This window comes from Pinus tabuliformis, chromosome 2_2 (assembly GCF_031772625.1).
Source record: "Pinus tabuliformis cultivar Carrire ecotype Pingquan chromosome 2_2, CPIR1, whole genome shotgun sequence".
NCBI lineage: Eukaryota > Viridiplantae > Streptophyta > Pinopsida > Pinales > Pinaceae > Pinus > Pinus tabuliformis.
In genome coordinates this window covers 908807623-908824232 of record NC_142300.1, presented here as the reverse complement: position 1 = coordinate 908824232, position 16610 = coordinate 908807623, and the positions used below count along the sequence as shown (strand labels likewise).

The 16610-nt window shown below is 36.7% G+C and overlaps 1 protein-coding gene across 1 annotated transcript; it reads right to left on the bottom strand.

Annotated features, from left to right (window-relative positions):
• Positions 1-1103: 1103 nt before the first annotated feature.
• Positions 1104-3023, bottom strand: LOC149195953 (caffeic acid 3-O-methyltransferase-like). Its single transcript, XM_089408964.1, has 3 exons — positions 2199-3023; positions 1734-1801; positions 1104-1608 (listed from the first exon to the last, which is right to left on the bottom strand). The coding sequence occupies exons 1-3, from the start codon at positions 2965-2967 to the stop codon at positions 1309-1311; spliced, it is 1137 nt and encodes a 378-aa protein (XP_089265090.1). The 5' UTR covers positions 2968-3023; the 3' UTR covers positions 1104-1308.
• Between the last annotated feature and the right edge of the window lie 13587 nt (positions 3024-16610).

Here is a 16610-nt window from a genome sequence, read left to right as displayed (position 1 = left end):
CATAAGTTCATTGGTGATATTAAAAAAAAATCTTTGTCCCAAAAATCGAATGTCACTAAAGGCTCCATTGCCAAAAGCATAAGTGTTGTGGTGACATTCAAGGTCCATCACTAATAATGATTATAATGACATATTGTGACTGTCACCATTTCATATAAATAACAACAAATTATGGTGATGGATCTTTTATGGCCATCACTATTGAAGCATATGTGCGGTAGTGTTAGTTGACAATCATGATTTCATATTTTGGTGGAGTAGAAAAATCTCACTATAAGCTTATTGGTAATGGTAAAAAAAGTCTCTATCACAAAAAAATGATTGTTGTCATTTCATATGAATATAGGGTACAATGAAATTGGACTACTAACCTCTTACTTGTAGAACAAGTGTTCTTCCATTGAATTAGCACCTTTTAAAAAATTAGATTTTAAAAAATTAAATTTAAAAGCTTTATAAATGATAAATTCTACCAATTTCAAAAAAGTATAAAAAATTGTAAAATATAGTAAGTGCTCAAGTATAATGCAATATATGTTGTTGCAAAGTGCAAGAAGTACTTAGGTATAACCCATGATTGTATGTGGAGTTTGTGTGCAAGCACTGGGGTGTTGGTCATTGTGAACTCTTGACAATAGCACATCACAGTTTATATATATGATTTTATTATAATAAATATAATATTTTATCTATGCCGTCGTTTTTTCTTCTAAAACCAACCTGTTTACTTTTCAGCTACTTTGCTGATTATATGACAGAAACGGGAATAACACAAAAAAAAATCTTCGGTTGAAAAAACAACTTTCAAACCAAAAAAGAATACCAGTTAGTGCATGAATTGCACCGATAAAATATTTATCATCGGCCTTGAATTGCACCGATAAAATATTTATCATCTGCCTTGGGATCTAAGTTGTTTCTAAACCATAACAGAATACCGCGTAGTACATGAACTACCTGGCTAAAATATTTACCATTAGCCTTGTGAAATAAGTTGTTTTGTGTATTAGTGGCGTAGCAAAAATTGAAGCTGGGATGTGCATGGCGCCATCAAAATACTCTCAAACACTAACATCATAAACCAGGAGACATACACCGTAAAGTCGACACAACACAAATATAATAAATCAAACCAAAAATATGCGATTACATCATGAGTTCTCAATTTATTTTGGTGGAGACAACGTGATTATTCGTAGGTAACATTACTATATCAATAATGCAATATATGAACTTGCTCCATATCTTTCGGTTTAGAAGCACACTAATTTTCTGCGATAAATAAACTGTAGGAATATACCTAAACATTTAGGACTTGATTGCTTCAATAACTTTAGTTAAAGTGCCGTTCCTCCCCACGATTTTAGAGATAGAAAAACCGGCTGCTTGGAGTAGATCATTCCATTGTTTTCGGGTCCTTTCACCACCTCCCGGTAAACAATTCAACATAAGAGAATCTAAAACATTGGCAGATCCTATCATGTCAGAACCTTCTGTTAAATCCAAGATAGCCTCAGATAATATTAACTTTCCTTTGTCCGGAAGAGCCTGGTGGCAGTTGTTCAGTAGCTTGATGCAGTCTTCGTCGTTCCAACTATGTAGAAAATTCTTTCATGGGCAAATCCAAAATAAACTCTTATAAGTAAATAAAGTACTAATATCTTGCATATAAATATTACCAAATAATTAACGTCCAAATAAAGTCCATCACAACAGCCAACAGTATTACTCACCTTCATAAAAATCGCATCTGCAGAGGGTGCGCTCTCAAACAGGTTTCCGCTCATGTGCTGTACGCCTGCGTGAATTAGAATAGGATTAACGAATAGATAAGGAACACGCTATCCTCATAATAAAAATAAGGAGGAGGAGTTTGATTTAGATATAAATGTTTATATACATGTGTGAAACTATAATTTTTTGTAAATTTATGTCATAGTTTTCAAATTTTAAGATTTTGAATATTTAAAAGATTTTTGATAGTGTTGCATCTAATTCTACATTCAAATACTATTACTACAAAATTTCTTGAAATATTTTTGTCTAAATTCCCACTACTTTTTAACAATTTGGTAAACGCCTCCTATTTGTAATTTAAATTTAAATCATGATAATATCTTATAAATGAGGCAGCGAAAATGGCCATAGATAACTATATAAAGATTAAGAATAGCGAATTAGAAAAATTAGAGATACCAGGAGAGTTGGTGCAGTTGCGATGACTTGAGGAAGATCAAAGTTGATAGCGCGAATATGAGGATGCGCTTCAATTATGAGACTCAACGCTTCCCCGCGCCCTCCGCCCACGTCCACCAGCGTGTTGATGTCTTTGAAGCCATCATAAACAGCTAAGACATCTGTGATAGTGGCCTTTGTTACGGAGACCATGCCTGCGTTGAAGATGGCATTCAACTCCGGATCGCCGGCTGCGAAATTCCAGAAGTCTTTTCCATTGCCACTAGAATTCTTGAAATTATCGCCGCCATGAAGCACACGTTCGTGAATATGGTCCCAGGCGGTAACGTAAACTGGGTGTGTCTGCAAAAGAACGAAGGGAACAAGGCTTCGCGAACTAATATCATCGGAGGTGAAGTAGGTTTTGGTGAGATTGGTAAGGCCGTATTTTATGTTCATGGGGGCATTAACTCCCTCCGGTGGAACGATCGCCTGCAAGATTCCCATAGAGGAAAGGTAAGTAAGAATGCGGGAAAGGGCGCCCATGTCGGGATCTTCAGAGGGTAGTTGGGCGGCGATCTGGTGGACGGAGAGAGAAACATCGGGACCGGCTTTCGAGATGATGTCAGGGATTTTAAGACGAATTGCACATTTTAGGAGAAAGGGGGTCTCTAAGGAAAATGCCAGACTTAGGGCCGAAGCCCGAAGCGCCTCTTCGTCCTTCACAGATTGCATATTCATATCCGGAGCCTGAACAAGAAACCCTTCCTTGTTCACAGCTTGGATGTGCATACAACTCTTTAACTCACCACAGATCACTTGGATAGCAAAAGAAGAGGGATGCCAAATATATAATATTTGGTGGTAGCTTCGTGTCGCCTGCTACGTCACACTTTGAATTGTCATTCAAATTCAGTGAGCTTGATTTAAAACCAGGCCCAAACTACTGATCGTCATATATTTTGCTTCGAGTTTCGATTTATGGCCCACACAAATTAATATAATATATAATATTTTGTTCATTTCTATATAATATTTTGACCTTTCTACATGTGCTGTAGCTACTTTATATACGACAAACTAACCACTCTACAAACTCAAAATACTTTATATACGACAAACTAACCACTCTACCAACTCAGAATACTTTATATACGACAAACTAACCAGTCTACCAACTCAGAATACTTTATATACGACAAACTAACCACTCTACCAACTCAGAATTATTGGTGCCGAAAACCTTGACTTGATTTCATTTCAGGGTCGGAGCATTCGAGTGAAACACTACACCGACCGAACCTGAACATTTATCCGTTTTCGCATTGTCACAAACAATACGATAATGTGATAATTTATTTGACAATTATTATCGTAATGTTAACATTGTGGGTAATATTACGATTTTAAATACTAAGGTGAATTTAAATATTACGATTTTAAATACTAAGGTGAATTTAAATATTAGGGTTTATAATATTGGATTTAATATGAATCTAAATATTAGGGTTTATAATATTGGATTTAATATTTGGGTTTTAAATATTGAGTTTACAGTATTAGGGTTTAATATTAAGTTTATTATAAGAAAGAAATTATGTTTTACTAAACTATATTAGATCAATCATTCTTGTGGGTGATTTTGGTCAATTACTTTCTATGAGAGATAATCCTCATTTACTTATATGGTTGATAAATGCTAGCAAAACCACATTAGTATGGTCATGGTCCTATATTATTATAAAACATATATATTAAACATAAATCTATGCAACATTGCAATATGACAAAGAGAGTCACATCATTTCATTAGATTGCAATTCCTCTAATGTCGTAGTGCAACATAATAAAATTATCCAAGCACGTTTATTATTGTGGTTGTGCATGTGCTTGATATACACTAATCACCATATATGAATTACATTTATTAATGTGGTTGTGCTAAGGCTTATGATGTTTTCGTTTATACTATGAGGGATTTTAACATGTGGGTGTAATATATAGGGTTTAAAATATGCAAGGTTTATAATATTAGGGTTTATAATTTTGGCCTTAATATTGACATTACTACTTACAAAATTGGGGTCTAATATAAAGGGTTTATAATATGATATTAATGGTTGATAATGATTAAAAAAAGTCGACGTCACAATGTGACATTACAAAATTAGCCTACCATATTTACTAATGTGGTTGACTATGTTCAAAACTCACCAACCTTAGTCAACCACGGTTAACCATGATGGCCCATGCTCAACCATGAGCAACCATGGTCAACCAAGGTTGACCATGGCTAACCTTGATTAAACATTGTTAACCGAGGTTAATTGTGGCTAGTAAAGGTCATCCAAGATCAACATAGTTAGAATAGTCAACCAAGGTCAAGCATGATCAATCATGGTCATCCATGACCGACCATAATCGGCCATGGTCCATCATGGTCAACCGTTATCTACCATAATAAACCATAATGATCAATCAAGGATTTTATGGTTATGACAGTTGATCATATTCAACCAAGGTCTATATGGTTGAATATGATTAAACAAAATGATCAATGAAAGGCTCTATGGTCAACCATATTAGAGTTTATGATATTTGGTTTATTTGGTCTATAATATCCTGTTTATATTAAGGTTTATAATATTTGGGTTATAGCATTTGGTTTATTAATCCCTTGGGTTTATATTATTAATAATCAGTTGGGTTTATTAATGCCTTAGATTTGTAATATTGATCCCTTAAGTTTATAATATTTATCGAGTAGGTTTATAATATTAATCTCTTAGGTGTGTAATACCAAAAATATTTTGGTTTTATTAATCTCTTAGGTTTATAATAATGCTATTATTATTATCCAATTTTAAGGTCACAGCCAAGCTAGACACCAAATTAGTGTATGAGACCCACTTGTTTGTGGGACAAGAGACCCACCTCCGGACAATCATTTGACTGCTAAGTCTATGAAGGCATACATACCCTACCCCCGGTTTTGAGCCTGTGACCTCTTAGGAGGAAACACATGCTCTTAACCATTAAGCCCATTAATCATCCATTGGATTTATAATATTAATCCATTGGGTTTATAATATTAACAATCTCTAAGGTTCATTAAGCTCTCAAATTTATAATATTGGTCCCTTTTGTCTATTAATTAATAATCCCTTGGATCTGTTAATCCTTTGGGTTTATAATATCAATAATCTCTTCAATTTATTAATCGCATGAGCTTATAATTTTAATAATCCTTTGAGTTTAAAATGTGAATCGCTTAGATTTACTAATTTATTAGGTTTAATATATATTAATGTTCATATTACTCCTTATATAAATATAAATAAAGGTAATGTTCTATTATATTTTAGTTTAATATATAGTTAATATTATTAATATACTCTAGCTATGTATAAAAAGACTCACAATTATATTAATAAATATATAATTATTATTATAGTAATTATTAGATATAGCATAATGGTAAGAGATAAATAAGTATTATTAATAATAACTAAATATTATTTTATATTATATGTGAATTATATTATACTATGTGAATTATTTTGCCAATTAAATATATATATATATATATATATATATATATTAATAAAATATTATATTGATATATAATAGAATATTAATATAATAATCATAACCATATAAATATAATTGAAATATATATATTAATAAAATATTATATTAATATCTAATCTAATCTAATATAAATATAATAAGCATAAATATATAAATATATAATAATAAGATTGTTATAATATATATATATATATATATATATATATATATATATATATATAATTATTAATAATAAGAAATAATTAGTTTTTCAAAAAATATATCTAATAATTATTAATATAATTAATTTATTGTTACGAATATATATTAACTTGTATATTAATCTCGTTAATAAATATGTATTATATATTACCCACATTTAAATACAATGAGCTGATATCTTTCCTCACCAACCAGTTCAATACATTCGTTTCTGGAAGAGCCTCGGTTGACTATAATGCCATCCAAATTCTTTACCTTTGAATTCATGCAATCCAAATTCTTTACCTTAATAAATATGTTTTATATATTACCCACATTTAAATACAATGAGCTGATATCTTTCCTCACCAACCAGTTCAATACATTCGTTTCTGGAAGAGCCTCGGTTGACTATAATGCTATCCAAATTCTTTACCTTTCATTATAGTGGACAAAGTTGTGAGTTCAATGCATTTGTTGCTGGAGGAGCATCCAAATTCTTTACCTTTCATTAGAGTGGACAAAGATGTCCAGCTGGAATTCATGCCATCCAAATTCTTTACCTTTCATTAGAGTGGACAATGCCATCCAAATTCTTTACCTTTCATTATAGTGGACAAAGTTGTCCACTTGGAATTTGAATTGGGTAATATCAAGTTTAATTTGAATTAAGAAAAAATTATTAAGAAATTTTTAATTAAAAAAAAGCAATATACTCTTAAAATTGGTTCATATTTTTAATATTCTTTAATAATCAGGTGTATCAATTTTTTAATTTTTAACTTATAAACTTTTCCTATATCCATCTGATTGATAAGCATAGTTGACTTGGTTATTGTATGGATACATGTATTTCCGTCACGGTTTTTAATATTAATAAAGTTTAAGAAAAATTCAATTCAAAATAATAAGCAATATAGTGTTAAAATGGATTCATATTTTAATATTTTTTTATAATCTGTTATATTATTTTTTTTGTTTGGTAAAATTTATAAAATTTTCCTATATCCATCGGATTGATACTTATATTTGACTTGGTTAATTGATTGATACATGTATTTCCGTAATTCAATTAAAAAAATAAGCAATAATATATGGTTAAAATTGGTTGATATTTTTAATATTTTTTCATAATCACTGATTATGTATATATATATATATATATATATATATATATATATATATATATATATATATATATATATATAATCCATCTGATTGATAGGTATATTTGAGTTGGTTATTTGTGTGATACATGTATTTCCGTAGCGGTTTTGAATATTAATAAAGTTTAAAAAAAATCCAATTAAAAAAAATAATATATGATGAAAATTAGTTTATATTTTTAATAATATATTTATTTATTTTTTTTTTTTTTTTTTTATATCAATTTTTATGTTTTTTAAGATTATAAATATTTTTTATATCTATCTAATTGCGTTGACATTGCTAGACCTTCCAACATGTCAAAGGGATTTTTCTGGTAAAAAGTCCCAATTAAACCTCATAGCATTTGATGTAAGAGTTTTAGCAGTGGGCTATAAGGTAATGCCTTGACCGCGATGTTGCACAAAGGTAACTAAGATAACTCTGTCAGTAGAAAGGGTGTCAGTGATGGAGTGAGTCAAGGAATGAGTATGAGAGGTTCCAACACTTCAAAGAGAGAGGAAGGTGAAGGTGAGTTCCAGGTTGAAAGGGATCAGTCCCAACTCATCTAGAAACACACAACAGAAAGGACATACACAGCTTCTGACAGAACAATCGAGAGAGATGTGGCAGTCACAACATACAATGGAAGATAACTCGAATGAGATTCATAGATTAGTCCGAGACGAGTGTGACGGTTGATATAACAAGGTTCAAAGAAATGTTTTTCTGATGTCTGGCAGAGCAGTTGACATAGACGGTGACAACATTAACAACATATGCAACACATTAACAACAAGATTCATATAATTGCATACAAATCAGTTCATATACAAGTATGTAAGTTAAACAACATATACCATTAAGGCAACCGGAGGAGTCCAACTACAATAACAACATATGCAAGAAAATATGTTGGATTTTATTATATAAGGAAGTATAAGTCACAATCATACAATATACCATGTAAATCTACTAGCCCCATCAGTGGAATGTTACAACCACATCCGCCTGCTCCTCCAAAGAGATGTACTAGATCTGTGCAGTGGAGAAGCTAAGGTGCATTACAATATTTTCCAAGCCTTCTTCAAGATAGTCTTAGTAGAAGCTTGGCTAACCAAAAGCCCCATACAATGTTATGCTCTTGACCTGCGAGAAGATGCTAGAATACCAAATATACGAAGAAATACAACCCAAAACACAGAACAAAACTAGAAATAACAACATGTGTTTTATTATTCAGATATGAAAGCAATGTTCACTTACCTCTTCAAGGGGTAACCTCCAATGGAGCAAGGCTCGATTACAAAATAAGACATGATGCTTCACAATGGGGAGTCTCTATCTTCTATATTGGATTCATAAATGCAATACCATGGGTCAGTACCATGGTTTTGTTAATACCATCTATCTATATGGCCCGTTTGCAACTAACTGTGGTCCCTTTCTTTAAATGAGGGTCAATCAATTACAATTATTAATATGGGCTTTATTGACTCTTTAACTAACTATAACTATGACTCGACCTTATTACATAAATAAGGGGGTTAAGGTTGGACCCTGACATGCCCTCCCGCATAAAAACAACCTTTTGCTCAAGGCTGAAGCTGTGGAAACTACTGAAGAATAATGGTTGGTTTCCAGGTTGCATATTCTAGAGAGGTGTCTTTCCACTTAACAAGGACTTCCTTGATCGTGCGGCCATGCAGATGTCGTTGTCACTTGTCAAGGACCTATTCAGATTGGAGCCAAAGTGAACCTTATTCATCCAATTCAGGTAGACTGGTTTGAATTCTGTAGTTGTTCCCCACCACTTTCTTTAGGCATGATATATGGAAGATGGGATGGATTTGTGCAGTGCGTGGAAAGGCTAGCTTGTAGGCTACTTCTCCAATGCACTGAAGTATTTGATAAGGTCTGTAGAATTTTGGAGATAATTTCAAACGACCCTTGTCTTTGAGTGATGTTTTCTTGTATGGTTGCAGCCTCAAGAATACCTGATCCCCTTCTTGAAATGTGCACTCCAAACGATGTTGGTCTGCCTCTTGCTTCATGTGATTCTAAGCTTGATGGAGATTATCTTTGAGATGCGCTAGCATGGTTACATCATTCTGTAGGAGTTGATCCACTGCTTGCACCTTAGAGCATCCAGGGATATAAGAGGTAGGTGAAGGGGGGAGTTGACCATAAATTGCTTCATATGGAGTCATCTTGGTGGCGGCATGATAGTGAGTATTATACCACCATTACGCTAGAGGTAACCACTGTACCCATTGCGGTAGGTCTCCAAACATTTGTTGACTACTTCAGCTTGACCATCAGTTTGGGGATGATAGGAAGTACTTAGTTGGAGTTGGGTGCCTTGTAGCTTGAAGAGCTCTTGCTAAAAGTTACTAGTGAAGATCGGGTCACGATCAGACATAATGGAAGTGGGCATGCCATGCAATTTGAAGATCTAGTCCATGAAAGATTGAGCCACCAAAGTGGGGGTAAAAGGGTGGGGTAGGGTGAAAAAATGAGCGTACTTAGAAAGTTTATCCACAACCAACATGATGATTGACTTGTTGCCTGACTTTGGAAGACTAGTAATGAAATCCATAGAAACATCCATGCAGATTAAGGTAGGGATGGACAATGGTTGTAAAGTGCCTCGGGACTTGACTGTTTCTCCTTTATGGCACTGACACACATCACATTCAGCTAGAAAAGTAAGAATGTCAATTTTCATGCCTATCCAAAAGAAGGAACGATGAGTGCGAGCATAATTCTTCTAAAATCCTGCATGGCCTGCAGTGGGATATGAGTGCAACTCTGCCAAAATGTCTGTTTTGAGGGTGGATGTCGGTGATATCACTACTCTATCCTTGTAGCGAAGAATATCATCCTTCCAAGAGTAGCCCACTGTGGAATTAGGATTTGATTGAAAGTTATTAATGAGTTGGGAGAGCGAAGGATGTGAAAACGATTCCTTGTGGGCTTCTTCAATCCAATATGGAATGGGAAGAGAGATTGCTAGCAGGGTGCTGTCGTCCTCAAATTGGCATGATAAAGCATCTGCTACGACATTTTCGTGCCCTTTCTTGTAAGTTATCTCATAACCATATCCCAGCATTTTGGCTAGCCATTTATTTTGCTGTGGCAAGGATAGTCGATGCTCCAAAAAATATTTAAGGCTTTGATGGTCTGTGCGTATTTGGAAACACTATCCCAATAAGTATGGTCGCTAGGTATCCACTGCATGTAAGATGGCCATCATCTCCTTCTCATATGTGGATTGAGCCAGATGTTTTCCACTTAGTTGTTGGCTGGTGAAAGCCAAAGGTCGACCTTCCTGCATTAAAACAACCCCAATACCCGTACTTGAAGCATCGCATTCAATCACAAAAGATTTGGTGAAGTCGGGTAGTGCCAATACGGGAGTGGAACACATGGCTTGTTTGAGAGCTATATATGCGTGTTATGCTTCATCAGTTTAGAGGAATGATTTTTTCTTGAGAAGGTGAGTGAGGGTTCTAGCAATGCGACCATAATTGCGAACAAATTTGTGATAGTAGCCGGTGAGACCCAAGAATCCTCTCAAAATCTTTAAGATATTTGGTTGGGGCTAATCCCCATCGCGTGGATCTTTTTGGGATCCACCCTGACACCTTCACGCCCGACAATGTGTCCCAAATACTCAACTTCTTCCATGCCAAAAGAGCACTTGGACAATTTGACAAATAATTTATGTTTCCAAAGTAGTTGCAAGAGCAGGTCTACATGCTGAAGATGTTTTTCCCAGGTGAGGCTATAGATGAGAATGTCATCAAAGAAAATGAGGATACATTTTCTGAGATATGTTTTGAGCAGGTGATGCATGAGGCTCTAAAAAGTGGATGGGGCATTACAGAGACCAAATGGCATGACCAGGAATTCATAATGGCTTTCATGAGTTCAGAAAGCAGTCTTGGGAATGTCTACTTCTTTCATGCGTATTTGGTGATAACCCGAGCGAAGATCTAGCTTAGTAAAGAATTGAGCACCATTTAGTTCATCCAGCAAATCATCAACAACCGGGATGGGGAATTTATCTTTGACCATAAGCTTGTTGAGGGCCCTAAAGTTTGGACACATGCACCATTCCCCATCTTTCTTGAGCACCATGGCCACATGGGATGAATAAGGATTGGTGCTAGGACAAATGACATCAGCTTCCAAGAGTTCCTTGATGATTTTTTTTAATTTCATTCTTTTGGGCGAAAGGGTATCTATATGGGCACACATTCGGTGGTTGTGCCCCTATGACCAAAGTGATGCTATGGTCATGTTCCCCTCTAGAGGGTGGAAGCTCATGAGGTTTATCAAAGACCTGCGAGTGGTTGTTTAAGACTTGTTGCATCTCAGGATGAATATGAAGAGTAGTCGGCTCAATGGCCTGGATGGCAATAATTTGGGTGATAATTCCACGATGGCCCTTTTTTAACAACTTTCCAATTCGATGTGAGATGATGATAGAAGGAGTACCTGCCAGGAGTCCCCAGACGGTATGTGTGTGGTCCTACTGCTTAAAGCTCATATATAACTCCTGGAAATCCATTGTGATTTGGCCTAGTGTGAGGAGCCATCAGCACCCAAGACAATGTCACAACCACCCATGTTGATAGTGAACATGTGGGTCTTTAGGCGGTAATCTCCCATCTGAAGTTTGATATTTTCACAACAGCCTTCACATTTGATTGTCACCCCATCAACAATCTAGACCTAGAAATTAGAGACTGCTTTGACAAAATAATGCACAGCTTCTGTGACTCTCTAATGGATAAAGTTATACATGTTGCCACTATTAATCAATACTACTACAGAGATATTTTTAATAAAAACTCTGATTTTTAGAGTTTGGGGAGAATAAATTCCTGCCAAAGAATGGAGCGAGATAACTGGTTCTTCTGGTGTAGCTAGGAGCTCATTGTCCTACTGGTTGTCCTCATCTTCCTCCTCCGATTTCTCAAAGGGTGGGGCTTCCTCAGATGAACTGTGATCAGTAGCATCAATTTAAAAGAATTTGGGTTCCTTGAATTTATGCCCTGGGGAGTATTTTTCATCACAGTAGTAACAAAATCCTTGCTTTCTTCTTTCAACCATTTATGCGGGGGACACATTTTGAACCTTAATTGTTTGGGTAGTGTCCTGAGCCTGGGTGGGGTGTCCCTTGGCTATGAAATTTGGATGAGGTGACTGGGCTGCTAAATCACGTTCCACTTCGATAGCCTTTGTGCAAGCTTCCATCCATGTGGCTAGGTGGTGCATTCAGACGTGAGCTTGGATAGCATCTTTGAGACTAATTATAAAACATTCCAAGAAGAATTCATCTCCCAAACCTACTGTGCGGAAGGCTAATGTCTCAAAGGTTGTAATATAGTTGTTTATTATGCCTCTTTGTCTGAGCTTAGTAAGATGACCCAAAAAATTAGATTCATGATCAAAGTGGTCACAAATGGATTTTGCGAACACCTGCCAAGTAATTGTCCTTGGATAGCATTTTTGATGCCACTACCACCATTGCCATATTTCTTGGTCCAAGTAAAGGCCTCCCACACGTAGCTTAGTCTCATCATCTACGATGTGATTCAGAGCGAAATATTGGTCCATTTTTGATAGCCATATTGCCGGATTAGAGCCATCAAATTTGTACATGTCTAGCTTGGGTGGTCGAGGGTGGGAATGTTGGTTATTTCCATGGAAGTGAAGATGATGGCTAGATTCTCCTTCATGGTCTTCATTAAAAGCATATGCCTCTCATTGTATTGCTAACTTTCCCTTTGTGACTATGTCTTTTAATGTATGGATCTGCACTGTTAAAGCCTCCAACCATTTTTCAATGGTCTCCATCTTTTCATTGGTCATGGCTTGAGCTATGGCTTCTACCATACACAGATATGGGTCACTTGTCGTCACTGTGAAAAAATTTGGGACCACCTGAAAATTGAAGCTGACAAGTGAATGGTACCACCTCACTCATCTTGTCATCCTGATTCTTATGGGCTAAGTCTCTTATAAGCATTAATCAATACTTAAGTGGCCAATTTCCAGAAAATCTAATCATGCCCAATGTCTTGTGAGAATTGGCCCAGGGTATAGGAGCCATAAGCCTCCCTGCACGAATGGTCAGATCTATCTGCGAAACCCTCAACTATTGAATGTGAGTTGGACTGCCACAACGACAGAACCCCAACTGTTAGATTTGAATGGTACTATGGCGGTAAACCCTAAATTGGCTGATTTGATTGTTGCAGTAGCAACAGAACCCTAACTGCTAGATTTCATCTAGCAAAGAAGATAATGGGCGATCTTCAGAGAGATATGGGAACTATGGTCTCAAAGAGTGTCAGGTGCTATAGATCGCAATATACATAAGGGTCCAACAGTAGTACTCGACCCAAATTTTCAGGGCACTAACTAAGGAAGATCAACCGTACCCTTAGATGTACTACCCAACTACCCTATCTTACGTGTGAGTAATCTCCCAGAGTGTTGTTCTCGGTGTAATATAGCAGTAATATGACCGACGATTTATCTACGGCGAGGTTGTAGGTGAGCCTAGGGGGCTTCCAATATACCTAGAGGGTATGTGGAAGACAGTCTGTGTGTGGTTTTATCTAATGCACCACTACTCGAAGGGGTACCCACACGGGTTACAAGGGAGTCCAAAAAGGATGACCACTTCTTTTATTTCCTGCGTGCATGCATCCCCAAATCTATAGGTTTATGTGCTCAACGATAGATCCCATGGTTTAAGGACGTCGGAACACGTCTTTAACCAATTTTTTTTTGCTGAAAATGGAGATACAACTGGTCCTGGAAAGCGCTTTGATACCACTTGTTATGCTCTTGACCTGCAAGAAGATTCCAGAATACCAAATATGCGAAGAAATACAACCCAGTACACAGAACAAAATGAGAAACAACAACATGTATTTTATTATTCAGAGATGAAAGAAATGTTCACTTGCCTCTTCAAGGGGGAAACCTCCAATAGAGCAGGGCTCGATTACAAAATAAGACACGACTCTCCTCAATAGGGAGTTTCTATCCTTTATATAGGATTCATACATGCAATACCATGGGTCAGTACCATGGTTCTCTTAATACCATCTATCTAATACCATGGCCTGTTTGCAACTAACTGTGGTCCCTTTCTTTAAATGTAGGTCAACCACTTACAATTAAAAATATGGGATTTATTGACTCTTTAACTAACTATAACTATGACTCGACCCTATTACATAAATAAGGGGGTTAGGGCTGGACCCTAACATACAATCAGTTATGAGGGACTATTTATAGCAAAGAGTGGGGTGACCCTTGACATTCCCCTTTGTGATAGGTCAACTACCCTCATGACTCTTCACCAACTCTATGACTTTTACATCCAACTCTTGACACTCGAAATACACTTGACATGAATCAACATTACAATGCACATGTACTCATGTGAGACAACATGGCTTGAGAAAGCCTTGCAAGACATCACTGGCACTCGATCCGTTGTGGTGAGACCAACTCTTTGACATGCTTGTGATGGTGAAGTTGGTGAGTGGATGCCAAACTTGGTCGTCTGTGATGGTGTGCATGCACCTCATGGTGACATCTTACTAAAGTGAAGTCTTGCCTCTGTTGCAACCAGTGCATTAGTTCGACCCCTTCATCCAAGTCATCTGCTAACATGTGCATGGTCTTCTTGGGTATGGTTGAACCGGAAACACACTGATGGATAGTGTTCGTGATCGTATTCAAGTGTGTGTGGGTGGTCATGCACATCAACTTGTCGAAGTGCATGTTCAGCCCCAGTTGGACTTGCTTCTTGTCTTTACTTTGGTGAATGTGTTGAATGGGTTGGATTGCATGCATACACTGAACGACATGCATGTTTTTGGATCATTTGCATGAGATCAACAACACTGCTCACCATGTTTTCTCTGTGTCAGCTTCTGGGATGGATCCTTAACTTGCACTAGCGTAGTTTCATCCGTGAGTGCAAGTTGCGCCCACTACTATTCTTGTTACTGCTACAACCCATTGGACTATCTGTGCAACTTCATGTTCTTTCTAAGTTGCTAGTTCACTACATGCAGCTCCTTCCTTGTTCGATCTTCTACCTTCCCGTGATCTTCATGATGCGTCATCACTTCATAGCCCGAGACTCCAATTTTGGTTTCATTATCAATGGATCTGCTTGATCTTTCAACTTTAGCTCACCTCTATGTTGTCAACAACCTTCCTCTTGCATTCACTACATACAGTATGCTGCCTTCAGCTATTATTCATGATGTTATTCATTGTGATGTTGCTGCTTGATGTCCTTTTCCACGAACAACAGTATGTCTTCATGAGTAGGTAAGCCCATGGACACTTCATCGACTGCATCCCCAAGCTTGCTTTGAATGGTGTCTTCATCTATGCTTTCTCGAAGACCATTGTACCTCTACTGCTGAGAGGTAGATGAACACTTATGATACCTAGAGACATGGAAACACTCATAGCAAGGAATCTGTCAGTCGAAAACCAAAATGAACATGAGAACTAACTTGCAACATACCTAGGTGAATGATCATGAAGGTTGCATAATTTTGGACGGGAGTTCAGGAGACCGACTACTAAGACTGCACAAGGCACAGTCCGGGCTACTGGGAGATTGATTGACTGCTAGAACTACAAAATCTGCAATCCAGTCGGGCAATTGACTGTTGGGATTGTGTAATGCGCAATTCCAGCTGGGAAAGATTGTTGGCTCAAGGACAGATTTGCACAAATTTTTGGACCAAGAAGCCACTAACCTCCAAAAATGCACAATTTAGTCCAAGAGGCTAGTTTTAGGCTATAATCCACAAATTTGGAGAGCATGGTGAGCCTTCCTTCTCCAAATTACGCAATATAGCCTTGGTGAAGGCAGAGACTTGCCCAAGGTTGGCCTGACTCACCGACTGGCAACTAAAAGCAAGTAAGTCGATGAAATGAATGGCAAAACTAAGTGATAGCAGAAGTGATTAACAGTGCTTGAAAAACATGAATGAAAGATTCAACAAATAGATCAACATGCATGTGGGTGAGGTAGTTCATTAGTTGGGCGAATGTCCATGCAAAATAGTTTCATGCACGTGACAGGAGTGAGATAGCAACGAAAACTGAAACAGAGCTAGGATAATCTAGAATACATGTAAATGACAACAAGATTTCAAAGAAATCAAGCAAAAAACACTCACACATGTGAATACACAAAAAGCGACAGAAATGCAGCACAAGCCATGGGAAGCGAGCTTACCCAAAAATAGCTGACTTGAATGTGCCGACTGCTCCTATATGTGATGTGGGATGTCAGCGCTACAAGGTTGATTTGAGGAATGATCTCTGCAATGTTCGGTTGATGAATTTTGATAACATCGAGGTTGTGACATGCATGCCACAAATCTAGGGGAAGCGACACATGGAGGGAGGTTTCTGAATTGTTTCTTGCATGTAACCTCCAACTGTTAAACATAGAT